This window comes from Phocoena phocoena, chromosome 1, assembly GCF_963924675.1.
Source record: "Phocoena phocoena chromosome 1, mPhoPho1.1, whole genome shotgun sequence".
Classification (NCBI taxonomy): domain Eukaryota; kingdom Metazoa; phylum Chordata; class Mammalia; order Artiodactyla; family Phocoenidae; genus Phocoena; species Phocoena phocoena.
The window spans coordinates 75,772,796-75,798,108 of record NC_089219.1 but is presented as its reverse complement, the minus strand read 5'-3'; the positions used below and the strand labels follow the sequence as shown (position 1 = coordinate 75,798,108).

At 35.7% G+C, this 25,313-nt stretch overlaps 1 protein-coding gene across 1 annotated transcript in view; it reads left to right on the top strand.

The window, feature by feature from the left end:
* COL24A1 (collagen type XXIV alpha 1 chain) overlaps positions 1–25,313 on the top strand; it is a 368,100-nt gene that overhangs the window by 227,327 nt on the left and 115,460 nt on the right. The window contains exons 31-36 of the mRNA XM_065887776.1: positions 1,546–1,599; positions 18,355–18,408; positions 22,955–23,008; positions 23,419–23,472; positions 24,806–24,859; positions 25,016–25,123. Of these exons, the coding sequence (XP_065743848.1) occupies positions 1,546–1,599; positions 18,355–18,408; positions 22,955–23,008; positions 23,419–23,472; positions 24,806–24,859; positions 25,016–25,123 (378 nt within the window). The remainder of the gene's footprint in view (positions 1–1,545; positions 1,600–18,354; positions 18,409–22,954; positions 23,009–23,418; positions 23,473–24,805; positions 24,860–25,015; positions 25,124–25,313) is intronic.

The following is a 25,313-nucleotide window of genomic DNA, read 5'->3' as shown; positions in this document are numbered from 1 at the left end:
AAGGTCAGTAATGTAGAAGAGTAGAAGAAGCAAATTGCAAATAAACAAGGGCAGTATTTTATACATCATTAGTAGTCATCAGTGTCTGGCACATAGTACATGCTCAGTTAATCTTTAAATGGAAGGATCAAAGAGGACCTGGAATTTAATTTAGAGTTTTACATACCATTTTAGCTTTTACATACCCCCATATCTAAGACAAAATTTTATGGTACCATAGGTGACATGATGTAAAAATGGAGGAAAATAAAGAACATTGGAGAGGTCCAATTTGATCATTTCTGGTCATCTAGGTTCTGAGAGCTTTGTGCCTTCCCAGGTTATAAGGGCATAAGTCATACTTATTAATACATCGCAAGTATATTATTTTTGAAAAAAACTTTTTATATTGATATTAAAAGTATAAAAGAATCCGAATCTAAAATAATTCTGGATGACAAATATTTGTCACTGTATAGGAGTGGAGATTAAATATAAAGAATACAGGTAGATATAAAGAACCCTTACAACTCAACAATAAAATAATAAGCAACACAATGAAAAAATGAGCAAAAGGACTTGAGTAAGCATTCCTCTAAAGAAGATATACAAATGGCCAATAAATATATGAATATATGTTCAGTATCACTAGTCATTAGGGAAATACAAATCGAAACTATATTGAGATACCACTTCCCATCCAGAATGACTATTATTAAACACACACACACACCTATATATACAGAAAAAATAACCAGTGTTGGCAAGGATGTGGAGAAATGGGAATACTTGTGCTATGCTGGTGGGAATGTAAAATGGTGGAGCTGCTATAGAAAACAGTATGCCTAGCTCCTCAAACAGTTAATCATAGAATTACATATAATCCGTCAACTCCACTTCTTTGTATATACCCCAAAGAATGGAAAGCAGGGATACAAACAGATACTTGTACACCAATGTTTATAGGAGCATTAGTCGCAATATCCAAAAGGTAGAAAACCCCAAGTGTTCATTGATGATGAATGGATAAACAAAATGTGGTATATGCATACAAGGGAATATTATTCAACCTTGGAAAGGAAGTCTTGACACATGTTACAAATGGATGAATCTTGAAGACATCATGAAATAAGCCAGACACAGAAGAACAAATATTGTATGATTATATGTATGTATATAAGGTACTTAAAGAAGTCAAATTCATAGAGACAGAAAGTAGAGTCATGGTTGCCAGGGGAAGAGGGTAGGGGATAGGGAGTTATTTAATAGGTACAGAGTTTCAATTTGGGAAGATAAAAAGTTCTGAAAATAGGTGGTGGTGATGGTAGCACAACAATGTGAATATACTTAATGCCACAGTACTGTAAATTTACACATACTATACACTTAAAAATTGCTAAAGTGGTGAATTTTATGTTAGGCAAATTTTGCCACAAAAGAAAAAAACAAATAGAGGTAGACAGAAAAATGAGATAGGAGGATCTTGAGGGAAAGCTGAGGTAGGGAAGCTGACTAAAACATTTTCAAGCATCACTTTTTCTTCAAGTTTTGTCTTTGTTTATTCAGGGTTTACAAGGACCCCCTGGGAGTACAGGAGACAGGGGATTTGCAGGAGAACCAGTAAGTTTATCTTCGTGTGTTTTTGTGTTTTTTTTTTTTGTATAATGTATTTTACCTGTTAGTTATTATTGCCCTGTTGTGCTGTGGCTGGTATGTTTTGGAAATCAGCATGTGTCATGGACACCTAATTATAAGAATGAATATTTTGCTGTGAATATAATTTTTAGTGCCTTCGTGGTTTCATAAAGTCAAATTTGGTCCTGTTTGCCTGGAACTGTTAAAACTTCACATATTTCTATTTTCAGCAAAGATAATTATTAAATCTCAGAATTTTTTTCTGAATGGCTTGGTGTTCATATAATAATTATTATACTGCCCATCAACACACAAAATCACATTTATGAGGGCAACTCTATAACAAAAGACCATATAGAGAAGCCAGACTCTACGTGTAATGGGCCAAAATGTGGAAACTTGACAGAAATGCTGTTAGGCCAATAATTCAAAAAGAGTCGCGTCTTTCTCCCTCACTGGGGAAACCAGCGGTGGCGGCACCTTTGGAGGCTGAGCAGCTGAGCCATGAGCCTGCCAGTGGGAGGTCGGACAGACTGACTGCAGACCCGACAAATGGACGGACAGCGGGGCAGGCAGACGGCTCGAGTCACCTCAAGTTTGCCATGAGCTGGGACACAGATCTTTGGCCGTGTGGATGAAAGGCTCTTGGTGCTGCAGCCAGGAGTCAGTGCTGTGCCTCTGAGGTGGGAGAGCCAACTTCAGGACACTGGACCACAAGAGACCTCCCAGCTCCAAATAATATCAAACGGCGAGAATCTCCCGGAGATCTCCATCTCAACAGCAGCACCCAGCTTCACTCAACGTCCAGCAAGCTACAGTGCTGGACACCATATGGCAAACAACTAGCAAGACAGGAACACAACCACACCCATTAGCAAAGAGGCTGCCTCAAGTCATAATAAGTCCACAGACACCCCAAAACGGACCACCAGACGTGGACCTGCCCACCAGAAAGACAAGATCCAGCCTCATCAACCAGAACACAGGCTCTAGTCCTCTCCACCAGAAAGCCTACACAACCCACTGAACCAACTTTGGCCACTGGGAACAGACACCAAAAACAAGGGGAACTATGAACCTGCAGCCTGCAAAAAGAAGACCCCAAACACAGTAAGATAAGCAAAAAGAGAAGACAGAAAAACACACCGCAGATGAAGGAGCAAGATAAAAACCCACCAGACCTAACAAATGAAGAGGAAATAGGAAGTCTACCTGAAAAATAATTCAGAATAATGATAGTAAAGATGATCCAAAATCTTGGAAACAGAATAGACAAAATGCAAGAAACATTTAACAAAGACCTAGAAGAACTAAAGATGAAACAACCAACAATGAACAACACAATAAATGAAATCAAAAATGCTGTAGATGGGATCAATAGCAGAATAACTGAGGCAGAAGAACGGATAAGTGACCTGGAAGATAAAATAGTGGAAATAACTACTGCAGAGCAGAATAAAGAAAAAAGAAGGAAAGGGACTGAGAATATATTTGAAGAGATTATAGTTGAAAACTTCCCTAATATGGGAAACGAAATAGTTAATCAAGTCCAGGAAGCACAGAGAGTCCCATACAGGATAAATCCAAGGAGAAACATGCCAAGACACATATTAATCAAACTGTCAAAAATTAAATACAAAGAAAACATATTAAAAGCAGCAAGGGAAAAGCAACAAATAACACACAAGGGAATCCCCATAAGGTTAACAGCTGATCTTTCAGCAGAAATTCTGCAAGCCAGAAGGGACTGGCAGGACATATTTAAAGTGATGAAGGAGACAAGCCTGCAACCAAGATTACTCTACCCAGCAAGGATCTCATTCAGATTTGGTGGAGAAATTAAAATCTTTACAGACAAGCAAAAGCTGAGAGAGTTCAGCACCACCAAAACAGCTTTACAACAAATGCTATAGGAACTTCTCTAGGCAAGAAACACAAGAGAAGGAAAAGACCTACAATAAGAAACCAAAAACAATTAAGAAAATGGGATTGGAACATACATATCAATAATTACCTTAAATGTAAATGGACTAAATGCTCCCACCAAAAGACACAGACTGGCTGAATGGATACAAAAACAAGACCCATATATCTGCTGTCTACAAGAGACCCACTTCAGACCTAGAGACACATACAAAGTGAAAGTAAGGGGATGGAAAAAGATATTCCATGAAAATGGAAACCAAAAGAAAGCTGGAGTAGCAATACTCATATCAGACAAAATAGACTTTAAAATAAAGACTATTAGAAGAGACCAAGAAGGACACTACATAATGATCAAGGGATCGATCCAAGAAGAAGATATAACAATTGTAAATATTTATGCACCCAACATAGGAGCACCTCAATACATAAGGCAAATACTAACAGCCATAAAAGGGGAAATCAACAGTAACACATTCATAGTAGGGGACTTTAACACCCCACTTTCACCCATGGACAGATCATCCAAAATGAAAATAAATAAGGAAACACAAGCTTTAAATGATATATTAAACAAGATGGACGTAATTGATATTTATAGGACATTCCATCCAAAAGCAACAGAATACACATTTTTCTCAAGTGCTCATGGAACATTCTCCAGGATACATCATATCTTGGGTCACAAAGTCAAGCCTTGGTAAATTTAAGAAAATTGAAATTGTATCAAGTATCTTTCTGACCATAACGCTATGAGACTAGATATCAATTATAGGAAAAGATCTGTAAAAAATACAAACACATGGAGGCTACACAATACACTACTTAATAACGAAGTGATCACTGAAGAAATAAAAGAGGAAATAAAAAAAATACCTAGAAACAAATGACAATGGAGACATGACGACCCAAAACCTATGGGATGCAGCAAAAGCAGCTCTAAGAGAGAAGTTTATAGCAATACAACCCTACCTTAAGAAACAGGAAACATCTCGAATAAACAATCTAACCTTGAACCTAAAGCAATTAGAGAAAGAACAACAAAGAAACCCCAAAGTTAGCAGAAGGAAAGAAATCATAAAGATCAGATCAGAAATAAATGAAAAAGAAATGAAGGAAACGATAGCAAGGATCAGTAAAACTAAAAGCTGATTCTTTGAGAAGATAAACAAAATTGATAAACCATTAGCCAGACTCATCAAGAAAAAAAGGGAGAAGACCCAAATCAACAGAATTAGAAATGGAAAAGGAGAAGTAACAAGTGACACTGCAGAAATACAAAAGATCATGAGAGATTACTACAAGCAACTCTATACCAATAAAATGAACAACCTGGAAGAAATGGACAAGTTCTTAAAAATGCACAACCTGCCAAGACTGAATCAGAAAGAAATAGAAAATATGAGCCAAAATATGAGGCCAATCACAAGCACTGAAATTGAAACTGTGATTTAAAATCTTCCAAAAAACAAAAGCCCAGGACCATATGGCTTCACAGGCAAATTCTATCAAACATTTAGAGAAGAGCTAACACATATCCTTCTCAAATTCTTCCAAAATATAGCAGAGGGAGGAACACTCCCAAACTCATTCTACGAGGCCATCATCACCCTGATACCAAAACCAGACAAGGATGTCACAAAGAAAGAAAACTACAGGCCAATATCACTGCTGAACATAGATGCAAAAATCCTCAACAAAATACTAACAAACAGAATCCAACAGCACATTAAAAGGATCATACAACATGGTCAAGTGGGGTTTACCCCAGGAATGCAAGGATTCTTCAATATACGCAAATCAATCAACGTGATACACCATATTAACAAATTGAAGGAGAAAAACCATATGATCATTTCAATAGATGCAGAGAAAGCTTTTGACAAAATTCAACACCCATTTATGATAAAAACGCTGCAGAAAGTAGGCATAGAGGGAAATTTCCTCAACATAATAAAGGCCATATATGACAAACCCACAGCTAACATCATCCTCAATGGTGAAAAACTGAAATCATTTCCACTAAGATCAGGAACAAGACAAAGTTGCCCACTCCTACCACTATTATTCAACATAGTTTTGGAATTTTTAGCCACAGCAATCAGAGAAGAAAAGGAAATAAAAGGAATCCAAATCGGAAAAGAAGAAGTAAAACTGTCACTGTTTGCAGATGACATGATACTATACATAGGGAATCCTAAAGATGCTACCAGAAAGCTACTAGAGCTAATCAATGAATTTGGTAAAGTTGCAGGATACAAAATTAATGCACAGAAATCTCTGGCATTCCTATATACTAATGATGAAAAATCTGAAAGTGAAATCAGGAAAACATTCCCATTTACCATTGCAACAAAAAGAATAAAATATCTAGGAATAAACCTACCTAAGGAGACAAAAGACCTGTATGCAGAAAATTATGACACTGATGAAAGAAATTAGAGATGATTGAAATAGGTGGATAGATATACCATGTTCTTGGATTGGAAGAATCAACATTGTGAAAATGACTCTACTACCCAAAGCAATCTACAGATTCAATGCAATCCCTATCAAACTACCACTGGCATTTTTCACAGAACTAGAACAAAAAAATTTCACAATTTGTATGGAAACACAAAAGACCCCGAATAACCAAAGCAATCTTGAGAATGAAAAACGGACCTGGAGGAATCAGACTCCCTGACTTCAGACTATACTACAAAGCTACAGTAATTAAGACAGTATGGTACTGGCACAAAAACAGAAAGATAGATCAATGGAACAGGATAGAAGGCCCAGAGATAAACCCATGCACATATGGTCACCTTATCTTCGATAAAGGAGGCAGGAATGTACAGTGGAGAAAGGACAGCCTCTTCAATAAGTGGTGCTGGAAAAACTAGACAGGTACATGTAGAAGTATGAGATTAGATCACTCCCTAACACCATACACAAAAATAAGCTCAAAATGGATTAAAGACCTAAATGTAAGGCCAGAAACTATCAAACTCTTAGATGAAAATATAGGCAGAACACTCTGTGACATAAATCACAGCAAGATCCTTTTTGACCCACCTCCTAGAGAAATGGAAATAAAAACAAAAGTAAACAAATGGGACCTAATGAAACTTAAAATCTTTTGCAAAGCAAAGGAAACCATAAACAAGACCAAATGACAACCCTCAGAATGGGAGAAAATATTTGCAAACGAAGCAACTGACAAAGGATTAATCTCCACAATTTATAAGCAGCTTATGCAGCTCAATAACAGAAAAACAAACAACCCAATCCAAAAATGGGCAGAAGACCTAAATAGACATTTCTCCAAAGAAGATATACAGATTGCCAACAAACACATGAAAGAATGCTCAACATCATTAATCATTAGAGAAATGCAAATCAAAACTACAATGAGATATCATCTCACACCGGTCAGAATGACCATCATCAAAAAATCTAGAAACAATAAATTCTGGAGAGGGTGTGGAGAAAAGGGAACACTCTTGCACTGCTAGTTGGAATGTGAATTGGTACAGCCACTATGGAGAGCAGTATGGAGGTTCCTTAAAAAACTAAAAATAGAACTACGATATGACCCAGCAATCCCACTACTGGGCATATACCCTGAGAAAACGGTAATTCTAAAAGACTCACGTAGGGGCTTCCCTGGTTGCGCAGTGGTTGAGAGTCCGCCTGCCGATGCAGGGGACACGGGTTCGTGCCCCGGTCCGGGAAGATCCCACATGCCACAGAGCAGCTGGGCCCGTGAGCCATGGGCGCTGAGCCTGCGTGTCTGGAGCCTGTGCTCCGCAACAGGAGAGACCACAACAGTGAGAGGCCCGTGTACCACAAAGAAAAAGAGTCATGTAGCAAAATGTTCATTGCAGTTCTATTTACAATAGCCAAGATATTGAAAGAACTTAAGTGTCCATCATCGGATGAATGGATAAAGAAGATGTGGCACATATATACAATGGAATATTACTCAGCCATAAAAAGAAACGAAATTGAGTTACTTGTAGTGAGGTGGATGGACCTATAGTCTGTCATACAGAGTGAAGTAAGTCAGAAAGAGAAAGACAACTACCATATGCTAACACATATATATGGAATTTAAGGGGAAAAAATGTCATGAAGAACCTAGGCGTAAGACGGGAATAAAGACACAGACCTACTAGAGAATGGACTTGAGGATGTGGGGAGGGGGAAGGGTAAGCTGTGACAAAGTGAGAGAGTGGCATGGACATATATACACTACCAAACGTAAAATAGATAGCTAGTGGGAAGCAGCCGCATAGCACAGGGAGATCAGCTCGGTGCTTTGTGACCGCCTGGATGGGTGGGATAGGGAGGGTGGGAGGGAGGGAGACGCAAGAGGGAGGAGATATGGGAACATATGTATATGTATAACTGATTCATTTTGTTATAAAGCAGAAACTAACACACCATTGTAAAGCAATTATACTCCAATAAAGATGTAAAAAAAAGTTATTATATAATTTAGACAGTAAAAATATAAATTAAAAAAAAATTCAAAAAGTCACATCACCATTTCATAAATCTGACTCAGTTATAGAGTTTCCATGGAAAATGAATTGTGAAAATGAAATGCCTTGCCATGCCTTATCTCTCACAATATATTCTTTATTGCCTTTGAAGCCATTCTTCTGGCTAATAGAGTCAGATGTAATGTGCAGTAACATGCTTCTAAGATTTACACTACAAATAGTCTTTCAAACTACTGGGTTGATCTTATCCATCAGTTGACACAAAAGTTTATAGGTGGTTTCTGCATAATTCATTTAGCTAGTAGGAAGTAGAAAATTCTAACAAAGAGCTCTTCTTACCAAACTGTGTTCATTTCCTCCTTTACATATTTAGCCTATGGTATAAGCTCTCTAAACAATAGTAAACACTTGCCTATGGGTGTAATTTTTCCAAATATAGTATCTTAAATGTGGTGTTGATTTTATCAAACTAAGTTCTTCTCAGTGTTCTCTGTTTTGTATCTCTTAACCTGCCATCCTAATTCTAATATTCATTTGATCATAAATCATGCAAATCTCTAAATACCTCTTTCTTCTAAAGAGTCTGTAGCTCCTTGAAGTCAGAGACCATTTTTTGCACCTTTACAGTCCTCTTTCCTGGTATAATGTCTGGCATGTTATATCTACCTGATGTGTATTTGTTAAACAGCATTAACCAAAGGTCATTTAGCCAAAAGTGTAATCATTCAGCCAGTAATATTAGATGAAGTGAAATGGAATTAAAACTAATCTTAAGAGAGAACACATTTAAGTCAAGATAAGTGTATCAACAGGGCTATGGCAACAGCACAGACAATATCTTTGGCTTTATACAAACAAAGATTTATTGTTGTAGTAATAAATGACTGAAATGGCTTAACAGCAACTAAAAATTGACATTCAGGTCACAGGGTCAGTGGGTCTGTTAAATAAAATAGAAATCAATTCGTAATGGATATAATGGCCTTTGTTTCACATATTTGAGCTACTTAGTTAGATCTGAGATAATATATAACAAAGAAACTATCCTAATCTGGGGTTAGGGAAACTTCCAGAGGAGGAGCATCTGAGTTGTGATCTGAAGGATGAACAGTAGTTACTTAAGCAAATATGGAGAAAAGTCATTCCAGAGAGAAGTCGTGAACTGGGCGACAACCCTACGTATTTATTTAAAGATCTAAAAGAAGGCCAGCATGGTGTGGCACAGAGAGCCAGGTGGGAAGTGAGTGCAAGATGAGGATGGAAAGGGAGGGAGGGGACAAAACGCATGCAGCTCAGTAAGCCCTACTCCCAAATATTTGTATTTTTATCCTAAGAACAAAGGGGTGTCACTGAAGGGATAAGGCTAGGTTTATGATCATATTACTGTTCTGTAAAGATCACACAAACCAAGTTGGAAGGGACTAAGAATGGACAAGAATAGCTTTGTGCAGCACCAGTCCAGATAAGAGATAGTAGAACTGTTTATGATTAGTAGAAAGAAAGAGTAGATAGATGTAATATATTCAGAAGGAGATAAAATCAACAGGAAATAGATATGCTATATGTGAAGTATGATTCCTAAGGTTGTGGCTTGAAGAATTAATGAGATAATGATATAACTCACTGAAACTGAGAATACCAGCAGAAATTTATGTTTGAGAATGGAAGATTATAAGTCAGTTTAGCTATGTTGAATTTGAGGTGCCTTTGAGAACTGTGAAGATGGCAGTTGGATGTGGAGCTCAAAGCAGAATAATATCCTGAAATTTAAAATATTGGAGTCATTGGTCTAGGGAAAAAGTATAGGAAAGAGAAAAGAACAGGATCTAAGGCTGAATTTTGAAGAAATGCTACATACGATAAATGTTGGTAGAAGAGGATGAAACTGCAGAGATGACTGAAAGAGGTAAGAGGAAAATCAGGTATATAAGTTTGAAGTTCAGCCCCAACCATAACGTACCTTAAAATCTTCATGACAATCTTAAATTCCTTTAGAACTATGTAAGCAAAAATATATATCTAGATCAAACCAGAAGTATAATTGACATGCTAAAATAAGAGAGAAAATGGAATCAATTAAAAGTCTTAATTTTCAAAAGAGTGGGATAGATAAAATGGGCAAAGATGTACTAATACTAACCAAAGGAAAGCTGGAGTAGTTATATTAATTTCCAACAAAATAGACTTCAGATCAAGAACAATTATCAGGGATAAAGAGCGACATTACATAGTGATAAGTGTATCAATTCTCCAAAGACATAATAATGCATCTTAAAGTGCTTGAAGTGTATGCATCTAACAACAGAGCATCAAATTATATGAGGCAAAAACTGATAGAACTCCAAGGATAAATAGACAAATTTACTATTTCATTTGGAGATACTTATCTATCAGTAATTGAGAGATCCAGCAGGCAGATAATCAGTAAAATTATAGTTGAAGTGAACACCACCATCAGGACACTGGATCTAATTGACATTTATAGACTGCTTAATCCAGTAACAGCAGAATATACATTCTTTTCAAATTCACATGGAATATTCACCAAGACAGACTGCGTTCTGGGTCACAAAACACACCTTAACAAATTTCAAAGAAAAGATATCATACAAAATATGCTCTTAGTCCATAATGGAATTAAACTATAAATCAATAAGAGAAACATAACTGGAAAATCTCCAACTATTTTGAGATTAAACTACACACTTCTGAATAACAATTGTTCAAAGAAGACATCTCAAGAAATTTTAAAAATATTTTGAACTAAATGAAAGTGGAAATACAACTTATCGAACTTTGTGGGATGCAGTGAAAGCAGTGCATAGAGGGAAATTTATAGTATTGAATGCATATACTAGAAAAGAAGAAAGATCTAAAATCAATAACAAGCTTCTACCTTAGGAGACCAGAAAAAGAAGAGAAAATTAAATACAAAATGAGCAGAAGAAAGTAAATGATAAAAATCAGAGCAGAAATCAATTAAAATAAAAACAGGAAAAATAGAGAAAATCAATGAACCAAAAAACTTATTCTTTTAAAAGATCAATAAAATTGGTCAAACCCCCTAGCCAGGATCATCAAGAATAAAAAAAAGAGAGAAGACACAAATTACTAATATTAGAAATGGAAGAGGGACCTTCACTACTGATCCCATGGACATTAAAAAAGGCAATAAAGGAATACTATGAATAATTCATTCTCACAAATTTGATAACCTAGATGAAATGGACAAATTCCTTGAAAGATGTAATCTACCAAAACTCACACAAGGAAAATTTGATAATCTGAATAGGCTTCTATTCATTAAAGAAAATGAGTCAACGATTAATAACCTTCCAAAACAGAAAGCACCAGGCCCAGATGGTCTTACTGGTGAATACTACCAGAGATTTAAGGAACAAAATGATACCCATTTTCTACAATCTATTCCAGAAAATAGAAACAGAAGAAATACTTCCTAACTCATTCTGTGAGGCCAGCATTACCCTAATACCAAAACCAGACAAAGCTATTACAAGAAAAGAAAACTACAGACCAGTATCTCTCATGAACATATATTTTAAAATCTTCCACAAAATATTAACAAATTGAATCCACTAATATATAAAGATAATTATACACCATAACCAGCTGGGATTTATCCCAGGTATGTAAGGCTGGTTCAACCTTCAAAAATCAATTAGTATAATCCATTACTTTAACAAACTAAAAAATAAATTATATAAAATAGGTGCAGAAAAATAATTTTACAAAATACAATACCCATCTATGATAAAAATTCACAGTATACTAGGAGGAAAGGGGAACGTCCTCAGCTTTATGAAGAATATATTTTAACAGCTTTATAGCTAACATCATACTTAATGACGAAATGCTAGGTGCTTTTCCCCTAAGAACAGGGAATCAAGGAAAGGATGTCCCTCTTTTTTTAAACTCCTGTTCAGCATTGGGCTGGAAGTCCTAACTAATGCAATGAAACAAGAAAAGAAAAGAAAAAAGACTGGGAAAGAAGATATAAAATTGTCTTTTTTGCAGATGACATAGTTGTCTATAAAGAAAAGCCCAAAGAATTAATTAAGAAAACCAACAACCAGTCACTTTCCTATATACCAGCAATAAACAATTGGAATTTGAAATTTAAAGTACAGTACCATTTACATCAGCATCAAAAAAAAAGGCATAAATCTAAAAAATATATACAAGATCTATTTGAGGAAAACTACAAAGCTCTGATCGAAGAAGATTTAGTAAATGGAGAGATATTCCTTGTTCATGGATAGGAAGACCCATTGTTAGAATGTCAGTTCTTCACAACTTGATTACAGATTTAATGCAATTCCAGTCAAAATCCTAGTGAGCTACTTTGTGGATACTGGCAAACAGATTCTAAAGTTCGTATGGAAAGGCAAGAGACCCAGAATAGCCAAAATAATATTGAAGTCAGAAGACTGACACTACCAAACTTAAAGATTTACTATAAAGCTGCAGTAATCAAGACAGTGTAGTATTGAAAAAAGATAATTGGAACAAAATGGTAATCTCAGAAGTAGAACTCCACAAATATAGTCAATTGGTCTTTGACAAAGAACATGGGCAATTCAATGGATAGTCTTTTCAACAATGGTACTAGAACAGCTGGATATCCACAAGCAAAAAAATGGATTTAGACAAATACTATACATCTTTAACAAAAATTAACTCAAAATTAATCATAGACCTAAATGTAAAATGCATAACTGTGAAACTCCTAGAAGATAACAGAGGAGAAAACTTCAATGACTTTGGATTTGGCAATGAGTTTTTAGATACAACAAAACAAAAGCATGATCCATGAATGAAAAATTTGGTAGGTTGGACTTCATTAAAGTGAAAAAACTTCTGCTCCATGACATGTTCAGAGAATGAAGACATGCCATTACTGGGAGAAAATAATTGCAAAACATATCTGTTAAAGGACTTGTATCCAAAATATAGAAAGAACTCTTAAGAGTCAACGATAAGAGAAACAATCCAATTAAAAAGTGGGCAAAAGATTTGAAGACACCATACCAAATAAGACATACAGGTGGCAAAGAAGCATATTAAGATATTCACATCATATGTCATTAGAGAATTGCAAACTAAAACAACAATGACATTCCATTACACACCTGTAGGAATGGTTAAAATCCAAAACACTGACAATACCAAATGCTAGCAAAGATGTGGAGCAACAGGAGTTCTCATTCATTGTTGGTAGAAAGCAGCTTTGGAACACAGTTTGGCAGTTTCTTACAAAGCTAAACATACTCTTACCATGTGATTCAGCAGTCATGCTCCTTGGTGTTTACTGAAATGAGTGTAAATCTTATGTCTATATAAAACCTGCACATGAATGTTTATAGCAGCTTTATTCATAGTTGCTAAAAATTGGAAGCAACCAATAATATCCTTCAAAAGTAAAATGGATAAACAAACTGTGGTACATCCAAACAGTGGACTATTATTCAGCAATAAAGAGAAATGAGCTGTTAGGCCATAAAAAGACATAGAGTAACCTTTAAATACACCCCACTAAATGGAAAAAAAAGCCAATCTGAAAAATCTAAATACCATATGATTCTGACTATGTGACATTCTGAAAATGGCAAAACTATAGAGACAGTAAAGAACAGTGCTTGCCAGGGATTGGGGGAAGGGGACAAAGGATGAATCAGTGAAGGACAGGAGAATTTTAGGGCAGTGAAACTATTTTGTATGATACTGTAAAAGTGGATACATGATATTATACATTTCTCAAAACTCAGAACTGTACAACACAGAGTGAACCCTAGGGTAAACTATGGACTTTAGTTAGTATTAGTGTCAATATTGGTTCATCAATTGCAACAAATCTACCATACCAATGTAAGATGTTAATAGTAGGGGAAACTGGGCAGGGGTAGTATATAGGGGTAGTATCTGTACTTTCTGTTCAATTTTTCTGTAAACCTAAAACTTCTTTAAGAAATAAAGTCTGTTAACTAAAACAAAATATTCTAGTAAAGTCAAGCATAATTCTGTAATATGGTAGTGTATCTATCTTGTGTCTGTGTCCAACCTGCTAGGAAACACTGATATATGCTTAGGAAAAACAAGATAAGATTACCAACTGTCAGTATATCATCTAACATTATTTTAAAAGTTTTAGCTACTGTAGTGGGATATGATGCACAAATCATCATATAAGGAAATGAAAGCATTGTTATTTAGAGAAAATATAAACAAACCCAAAAGACTTATAAAACCCCAAGACAGTTCTATTTTTTCAACTACTGATAGAGAGTAATATAACAGCAATACATATAATAAACAGTTTTTAAAAATCAGTTTCCCTACATACAAGTAATTAGCAGAAAATATAATAGGAAAAAGATCCCACTCAAGATAGAAACAGAACATAATAATTAATAACCTTAGTGAGAATTAGATAGGACACTTACGAAGAAAATTTTGAAAATTTACTGAGATTTAGAAACTGACTTAAGCAGAAAGGCAATTTATCATCTAAACAGAAGACTGATTATTTTTTAGATTAATGAATTAGGTGTAATCCAATCCCATTCAAAATTCTCATTACCCATTATAAATTAGGTGTGGGATTTAATTATTCTCAGTATAGCTTATAAGAATGAGCAGGTGAAATAGCTTAATATTTTAAGAAGAGGAAAACTACTGCTACTAGATATTAAAATAAATAATAAAGACAGAATAATCCCTGTGACATTGATCCATCTAGATTTACAGACGTGGGACAAAAAAAAAGGTAGCTTTTCAATAACCAAGAATATGAAAGAATTTAATATTGATAGGGACAACATTACACATCAGTAGGGAAGATAAGAATTAAAAATGATGCTAGAATAATTGCATCACCCTTTCTAATCAGTTCAACAAATGTTTGTTGAGTGCTTACTATATATTAAGGACTGTGCTGGATTCTAAGGGGCTTATTGTTAAACCATGAAGAGTTTACAGTTAGTAGAGATATAGGTAACACGGTAAAAAATCATTTCAACATATTAGGATAAATGCTAAAATAGAGATTAATTTACGGTCCTAAATGAGCACAAAGGAGATACACTTAGCCCAAGCTGGGTTTCCCAGAAGACCTGACTTAGGAAATGACACTTGGTCTGAATAATGGATAAATTAGTAACCAGGTAAACAGGGTAGAAAGAGCACTCCAGGTGAATGGAACAGTATGAGGAAAGACATGGAGGCATGAAACAGCCTGATATTTTCAGGGGACTTTAATCAGTTGCATTCACTAGAGCATAAAGTGAAAAGTAGGAAGTGTTGCTATTTGGTTAAAAGAGTTTATTTTGATACCTCACACAGTACATCAAAACAATGGTTTAAATGGATAAGTATTTTAAAACCATAAGTAACAAAAGAGTAGGTGAAAATTTTTAATGGGAATAGATGTTTTAAACTTAAATATGGTAGAAAAAGCCATAAAAGACTGGACAGGTTTAACTACATACAAATTTTAAACTTCTCCCATTCACATTTTTTAAAAAACACTAAAAGATTTAAGGAGCTACATTAAATGTTAAGTGGGTCAAGTGGTTATTTTGGGTCATTTTTATTTTTATTTATTTATTTTTTTTGCGGTACACGGGCCTCTCACTGTTGTGGCCTCTCCCATTGCGGAGCACAGGCTCCGGACGCGCAGGCTTAGCGGCCATGGCTCACGGGCCCAGGCGCTCCGCGGCATGTGGGATCTTCCCGGACCGGTACACGAACCCGTGTCCCCTGCATCGGCAGGCAGGCTCTCAACCACTGCACCACCAGGGAAGCCCCATTTTTACTTTTATCTATTTCCATGTGTTCTACAGTGAGCTTATTTAGGGGTTAAAAGTTATCTTTAACATTATGTTTTTAAAATACAATGACAAACCACAAACTGGGCAGATGTTAGCAGTAAAATAGGGCAGAAAAAAGTTAATGTCTGCAACACATAAAGAACTCTATAAATTTTTTTTAAATGACCCCCAAAACACATGGGCAAAGGACATGATCAAGCAACATGTAGAATATTGCAGATAGCTGATAAATAACAAAAAGAATATTCAGCCTCACTGGTAGTCAAGCATATATACATTTTAAGATACCAGATTGTCCATCAAATTAATGAAGAATTTAAAAAATAATATTCTGTGCTAGGATGAATTTAATGAAATAGATTCTAATTTTATACATTGTTTGTGGAATGTTAATTATTGCAGCCTTTCTGGAAATTGACTTCACTTTATGACCAAATAGCACTACATTTCATACTCGATATTCCAGGGGTGGAAGTGCACAATGCATACAAAGACTACTGCACAAAGATGTTTCTCTCAGTGTGTTTATAATAGGGTAAAACTACATTCTGAAGAGAATCCATGAATTTTAAAATATTATACATAATATTTAATAAGCCATAATTGAAAAACATTAGTGACCTCTTAATACCTTTAATGGCTGTGCTATTCAGTAGGGACAACATATGTGATGCTTACATACCAACCTTATAATTCTGTTATTCATATACTTATCTCAACTATTCGGCAGTGTCATCTGATGTTACAGACTTTAACATTCACTTATAGTCTAATATGCATATAATAAATCCTATAAAGCAAAATTTTACTGTAAAGAAGACTTATAAACAATATAAATGTCTAGCATTAAGAAAATGATTCAATTATGGTACTGCAGAATGTTAGATGGAATATAATATTATGTAGCCATTGAACAATTTTGTTATGAAATATTTACAGTAACATGGTAAAATATTTATATTTCAAATAGAATCTTAAACATAAAACAGATATAGTTAGGGGCTTCCCTGGTGGCACAGTGGTTAGGAGTCTGCCTGCCAATGCAGGGGACGCGGGTTCAAGCGCTGGTCCAGGAGGATCCCACATGCTGTGGAGCAAATGGGCCTGTACGCTGCAGCTACTGAGCCTGCGCTCTAGAACCCGCGAGCCACGACTGCTGAGGCCCGTGCACCTGGAGCCTGTGCGCCTGGAGCCCGTGCTCTGCAACAAGAGAAGCCACCACAATAAGAAGCCCGTGCACCACAACGAAGAGTGGCCCTTGCTTACCACAGCTAGAGAAAAGCCTGAGCGCAGCAACAAAGACCCAACACAGCCAAAAATAAAATAAATTAATTAAAAGAAAACAGATAAGTTTTATAAGTATGCTCCCACAAAAGAACTACAAGGAAATATGCAAGTATATTTACAGTGTCATCTCTGTATGGTAGGATTATGGATTATTAATCTGGGGTTTTTTGTACTTTCAATACTTTTCAAATATTTTTAAATGAACATTAATGTAACAACTTAGAAAAAGTTTAAGATAACAGCCATACCACAATTTTTCCCCATTAACACATTTTTTTTTAAGTGAGGTGTTCACAAATTGTGATGGAGTACAAACTCATAGAATTTTAACTATCTTGTTATATTCTGAATCTTAAAAAAAACACCTTTATACTGTCTTTCCAGAAAGACCAAAATATCCAAACAGCTTCTTTAGATGGCTGGGCAAATAGCATTAAATTTTAGTTTCTAAATAAGTGTTAATCTATCTAGAGTAATTCTAGACAGTTAAATGGGTTCACACACTAAGATCCTTTAGGTTTAGCAATTTAATGTTCAGGCCATAAGCTAATTATTCAGTGTTTGTTTACTTATAATTACACTATTCAGTATTACAGGGAAAAAGATTTCCGTAAAGGTCCCACATACATTTTATTGCACCTTAATGATTATCCCATGCAAACATTGTTACATTTATTCATATGAAACAGAGGAATTGTTCAACTGGACTCACTACTATGATAAAGTATGACATTAAGCAAACTCAAGCATATTTTTATTTCATTGGAAACCATATATTTGCTTCTTTAAAAATGCTGTTTTGTTTGTCATATGTTTTTCAGGAATATTAAGTGGATCTATAATTGTCCTACCCATTAAATAAGATAACTCTGAAAGCCCTTAGCGCTCTATTTCATAATTATTAGATGCTTGATAAATGTTTATTGAATGAATGAGTGAATTAGGGAATGAAAGAATGAAAGGCACCGTCCTTTCTTTCCTTTCCTTTTCTTTTGAATACAAACAAAGCTTAATATTAGTAACAAAAAAAAGATGAATCAACTAAAGATTTAATTTTGTTTATACAGAGAATAAAGTAATACATTGATAAATGTATTATGCGTTATATTACATATGATATAATTATATGCATATGTTAATTGTAATATAGAGTACATTTTAATTCTCACATCCTAAATTTTGTTTTAATATAGGGACCACGAGGACTGCAAGGTGATGCTGGACCTCCTGCAGAAATGGGTGCTGAGGTAATTTTTCTTGGGGCTCTTTCTTGTTAGTTCATCAATACTCAATACTTTTTGTAAGACTCCTCTTAAGGTTAAGTTGATATCTTAGGTATATATATTTTGAAGAATAATTTTATAGTGTTTTGTTTCATATTCAGGAAATAAAACCTAAAATTCTGTTAAAACCAGGGATGACTGTTGTATGAACCTAATTTTATGCATATAAAATTCCCTTAACAGTTCATTTAAATGACAGAACAAAAAGTGAATAAAACTTTCCCTTCACTGATTTAGAGTTAACTTTGATAACCCTTCACTCCATTATAGAAGAATATTGAAAAGTGACTCTTATTCAAGATATATTTTAGAATAATAAACCATACTTGTTATAATTATAAAAGCCAATTACTTCATTTCTTTTGTTTGTTAACTTTAGTGCTAAAAAATTAGGCATAAATTCTCTCCTCCCTTGGCTTCTGTGAAACTGCTCCCTCTTGATTCTGCTTTTTACCTTCTGATTAGCCTCAGTCTTGATGGGAAGCTGTCCTTCCTCTTCCTCAGCTTACAATCATATTATCACATAGACTTTAATTACCAGTATTATTCTGATAGCTCTAGCTTGATAGCTCTAACTCATGCCTCTCTCCTTGGGGCTCCAGTTATTGATTTCCTGTTGTCTTTTATGTATGCACCTAGGTATCCCACAAACATCTCAAATTCAAAATATCTAAACCAAACCCATCGCTTTCCCACTGTTATTCCTCTTTTTATTCTCATCTCACTGAAAGATATCCCTTATGCCCAGTAACCCCAAACTGAGAGTCATCCTAGACTCCCCTTCCTTCAATCAGCTCTTTTCCCTTTGAATAAGCTGCCACTAATGTCTCACCTCCATCCTTTCCTTTCTGTCCCCATTGCCGGTGCTCCAGTCCTCTGCTTTAATTCCATGTCTCCTCCAACTGCCATTATTCCTTAGCTACTTGTGGCCAGTTTACCTTTGTCATATCATTCTTGTCCTTGAAATTTTTCAGTGGCTCTCATAGCCTTTAATAAAATGCCAATTTCTTAAGATGATAATGTTCTGCATTGTTTAATGTCTGCAGACCTTTTCAACCACATTCCAATAGAACTTTTCTCCTCCTCTAATTCCATGATTATGCCATGCTTTCTTGCTGTGTACTGTGTATCCACTGGGAGTCCAACGGTGGCTGAGATATGGTCCCTGACTCCTTTAGCAGTTTATAATCTATTCCAGAAGATAATCATGTAAAAGCTCATTATACTTCTGTTAGACCCAATGATGGAGACATTCACAGGGCATTATAAAAGTACAGCAATGGGTATGTAACCTTACCTGGATAAGGGGAAAAAGAAGACTTGTCTGTGTTGAGGCAGGGGGAGGGTAATGAGTTTTAAGGAATGAGTATGAGTTAGCCATATGAAAAGAGGGAATAAGGATATGGCGATTCCAGAAAAAGGGGTAGTATGAGTAGGAACATGCAAACATGAGGCCGTATGGATTCTTTGATGCTTAAAGTCAAAACAAGGAGTGATGATAGATGAAATTACAGAGAAATGGTTAGATCAAACGAAAAATCTTATATACTCTGTTAAGAAGCTTGAACTTTTCATCTTACGGGCTACAGTAAGTCATTGTGAGGTAGGCATAGGGCAGTGATAAAGTCAGATTTGTATTTTTGGAAGATCATTTTAGCAGTCTCAGGGAAGATGTATTTGAGAAGACAAGAGTGCAGACATATATACCTTCTAAAAAGCTGTTGCATTCAACTAGTTAAGAAACAATGGAGGTCCGAACTAAAGTAGTCAGCATAAGTAAGAAGGGAATGTATTTGAGAAATGTTTGTTACATAAATTCTGGAGAACCTGCGTATTTGTGGGATATGGAAAGTAAATGGGAAAGAGAAGTCAAAAATTATTTCCAGATTTCAACAGGATGGATGGCAATATCGTTTCCTGAGACAAGAAAAGAAGAATGTTAGTCATAATCTGCTACTCTGCCCAAGGTAAATGGTTAACAGGAAGCAGACCCTGGCTTTGAATCCACATCTGATACAAAAGCCAATGCTGAAAACCTGTACTATGCCACATCCATCCTCTGAGTCTAAAAAAGCAGAGGAAAGTCATACCTCATAACTTGAAAAAAAATTTTTTTAATAGGGTAGGAGACAAGAATCTGTCATGATAAGGAGTAGGGGTTGAACATATTTTCTATTGAAAATATGCTGGTTTAGAATAGTGGTTGAGGATAATGGAAGAGGGAAATGACTAAAGACATGTAAAAGCAGATATACCTTATTAAAAGTAAAACTGGGGCTTCCCTGGTGGCGCAGTTGTTGAGAGTCCGCCTGCCGATGCAGGGGACACGGGTTCGTGCCCCGGTCTGGGAGGATCCCACATGCCGCGGAGCGGCTGGGCCCGTGAGCCATGGCCGCTGAGCCTGCGCGTCCGGAGCCTGTCCTCCGCAACGGGAGAGGCCACAACAGTGAGAGGCCCGCGTAACGCATAAAAAAAAAAAAAAAAAGTAAAACTGAAGTAGGAGACTTTGAATTTGCATTATATTAATAATAATGATGTTAATACTAGGTAACAACTTCAGAGAACTTTCTATGTTCCTGGCAGTATTTATGTACTTTACCATATTAATGAATTCTCACAATACCCCATGAGGTAATGCAATTATCCTCATTCTACAGATGAGGAAACTAAGCCATGAAATGGTTAAGCAACTTGTTCAAGAGCAATAGCTGTGCAATAGTAGTGCAATAGCAATAGTAGTGGTAGAGCCCGCATTTAAATTTAGGCAGTCTCTCTCTGCAACCCATTCTCTTAGTCACTATGCCTCTCAATATGTAATGAAGCCACTTTGCACAAGAGTGTAATTTTTCCATTGATGTTCAACTGGGAATAGAAATGGAGAAGGCAATTTAAAGTGCTAATCCAGGATTGGCATAAGAAAAGAGATACCACAGAGATCAGAAGATCAACTATTGGATTTAGCCTAAGAATAAAAGAAGCCGAGAGGAGCTGACAGATTGGGTGAAACTGGGGAATAGACGAGGTCTAGGGAATTAAAAGCAATTTTGATGTGGAAGAAGTCCTGAGAGAGTTGGAATTCTCGCTTGAGAGATAATTTTAACCTTAGGTTAGGATATTAAATTCTATCATTTCTGAGGCAGAGCAGAAACTCAGGCAGTCTCACTTCGTAGTCCTTCCTCTTAAGTACTGTAATACACTGCCTCTTATAACAGTAAAGTCACAAAGGTAACCAACAGAAAATTTTAAATAATATAACTATTTAAAAATTGGTGAAATGATGGTAAAATGGAGGGAGTTTTAAGGGAACTAAACTTTTAGCAAGGTAATACATCAAGAATTAGAGGTAGATTTCTTGGTTATAGAAATAACCATTAAGAGAACTAAAAACAAATTGTTTTATAAAGTAGTTGCCTCTGAGGAATGGGGCTGGGGCTTTTCATTATAAGTCCATCTGTACTATTATGCCTGTATAGCTTTCATTTTGGAAAAAGCAAAGCGAGTCTGGATTGTGGAAGCTGGGTCAAAATGGAAAATTGAACTTCTCATCTAAAATACTGTAACAACATAAGAGATATTTTAATCGCTAATAATTATTAGGAAGGTTATCACCCATGGATCAGAACTATTGAGGAATCCCTGGAAGACAGAAAGCAAACAGGAAACTTCTGGTCAAGATAGTATCATAGGTTAATGGCTTTAAACTACCCCTCTACTCTGAAAACATGGGGATTATAGAATGCATATGTATGTATTTATAATTGTGTGTGTATAAGTACACATACATACATACACACATGTAGAGTAAGAGAAGAGAGTGAGGAAGCAGAGAAGGGAGAGGCAGGCAGAGTATTCTCAACAACAAGATAAATGTCTCCAAGAGAAAAAATAAATAATACAACAGCAATTATAGGAGCTCGAAGCTTATAAATAGCCAGAGGTTGCAAGAAGTTATATGTTTTCAAAATAAAAGCTTCAACCAAAATCTTCCCAACTGGACCCACCCATGAAAGGGGCGTGGGAAAAAATGCCGTATATATGTATATATATAATTCATATCTTCTTTGTGTGATATATTTTATAAAACCAATAAAGAAAATGGAATTTTTTTCAAGAAGTGTATTCCAAGAGGGATCAACATAAATAGATAGGAAGAATAAAAAGTGAAAAACACAGAGAATAGTAAGGGTATGAGGGTAGAAAATTAGAAAAGGAAATGGGAAGTAGTTTGTCTTGACCAAAGATTAAAGGACGAGAGGAAGCGTTAGAAGAAACTGGTCTAAGCAGTCCTGATTTCTGGTGATGTTGTTTTAGCATTTGAACTGTTAAACGGTCCCAGAAATTATCTGGTCTTACGCCATGATGTTTATAAAGGAGCAGCAAAAATCCTTTCCTGGACATAGATATCCCATCCTTGGGCTGAAAATTACTTCCATCTTCTTATGAGGTTGTTATTGCCTTTACGTTGGTGAAGGAATGTGTACAAACAATGTGTCAAATCATTCTATTCTAGGGAACTTCAGGTATTGAGGGAGAATCTGGTCTGCAAGGAGAGCCAGGTGCAAAGGTAACCTTCCTAAATAGTAAAGGAGGTCTCTAAACTTTCACCATTGACTCCCCGATGTTTGCAATATTTTGGCAAACAGCCACCATCTTGGAAGCAGGTAAAGGACAGCAGATAAAAATGGAAAGTGTTCTCAAATGAGTCAGAATAAAATATTACTGAGAAAAAAATATTATTTGTCTCTATATATGCAGATAAGTATGTGTGTGTATATCTATACACACACACATATATATATACGGTTATATATGGGAGGGAATACAAATGAAAAAGCAAAATATTATAAATAAATTAATCTGAAGAAAAGGAAAAAATAGTGTTTTGGAACTCCTGTCTTCATGATATACCCTCCATAACTATTAGACATGCAGTTTTAGTAGAAAAGAGTTTAATCTTTCCCTTTGTTTCTTCAGGGAGATGTTGGACCTGCAGGCAGTGTTGGAGTGACTGGGGAGCCAGGGTTACGGGTACGTGCCTACTAGAAACCATTTTAATGCACTGGCCCTCCTATTTTAGAGACTCAAGACTCAGCCTAAAGACTTCAAAGATTGTATAATAAACTTTTCTGGTGCATTATAGAAAATGTTTGTCTTTATTTTATAATTTCAAAAGCTGCATGCTAAACCCTGTTCACATTGTAATTTAGTAGCATTGAGAGTCCTAACCACACACAACCTTTTTCTCAGAATCAGATGTACTCAGCAGAATCCTTGCCAAATGTGTGGAGTCACTGTGATTGTCACTAATGTTAGCATGAAGAAGAAATTCACAAATACTAGTGATCAACTCTCATGCTATTTCCGGACCTAACAAGACAGACAGACATTGAAATCTAATTTGTGTTTAGAAAAACAGCAACAAAAAACTAGAGTCATGCAAAGTTAACAAGATTCAAAGAAATAATTGTAGATTTTTGTAGACAAAAACAATTGTAGATAATTGTGATGAGGTAGCTTACAGAAGTTATTCTAATATAGACAGTGGTTAATTTAAGCTGTGGTAAGTTTTTTTTCCAAGATAACAGGGACCAAGATAATTTTAAGAGACATTTGTTTACTAAAAGGTAAAGTTGGGAGATGTATTTTGCATTCGATTTCTTTCTTGTTCATTTTCCCCTTTTTTTCAAGGGGGTGGGAAGTATGAGGTCAGGGTAATGGAAGTGTCAGCAGTTGGAGCAATGAGCAACTGTGAAGACACACTGATTAATTTACTTGTAAATAGTTCAGGTGGCACGAGAGCCAGTACTTCTTTAATAGCTTCATAAATTGTGGCTCTACATTTCTACAAGTTCTGTGTCTAGAAGACAACTTCCAAATATACCAGGGCCTTGACAGTCACCTCTTCTCTGTAAGGGAGAAAATACAGACCTTAAAAATCCGGTACACTAATTTTAACTGAATTAAGTTGTATTAATCCATGTAAATTAAGAAAAGCAAGATACTATAATTTTATGAAATTCAGTATTTACAGTCTTTGAACTAAGAAACATAGGTATAGCTGTCTAAATATGCAAAGCTACCAAATGAATATATATTACCTTTAATTATCTAAAAGTTATTAATATTCTGAGACCATCTTGTGTTTGAATTTACAGTGCTATGACTCTTTAAATCATCTTCAGAGTTATTCCAGGCAAATTAAATCATGTTCATTATACTTTCAAATACTCCTTATAAATAAAGTAGAAGTAGGAATAAATGTATATAAACCTGCTACTTCTATAGATACCAGGGGCAAAAAAATAAATTTAGATAAATGATTTAGCGAAATAATAAATCTTACATTTCTGCTACCAAATAGGGTGAACCAGGAGCTGCTGGAGAAGAAGGTCTCCAGGGTAAAGATGGAATAAAGGTAAATTATACTTTTAACATTATGATTAAGGTAGATGTTTTTGAGAAATCTTTCAAATATTAAACGTAATTTTTTATGTGCCAACAAAAATCTCTTATTGCGTGGCATAATTATTTTACTACTTTCCCTTTCTCAAAAATTTTTACTGTGTTATAGGGGAACCCAGGAAGAAGGGGACTTCCTGGAGAGGATGGAGAAAAAGGAGAGACAGGCTTACCAGGGACCACAGGGCCCCTGGGTGGACCAGGTGTAATGGGTCCTCCGGTGAGTACTGCTGGGTTCAATACTCAGTGAACTCAGTCCTCTACACACCCACACCCCCACACACAAGTGTGAGCCATACACACACATTCTTGTCTCCCTTATATGTCCATTTGGTATTTGAAGGTATGGAACTATGGCTTGAGTAAAGAACAAACCAGGGACTGATTATCAGCCTCCCTAACATCCAAGG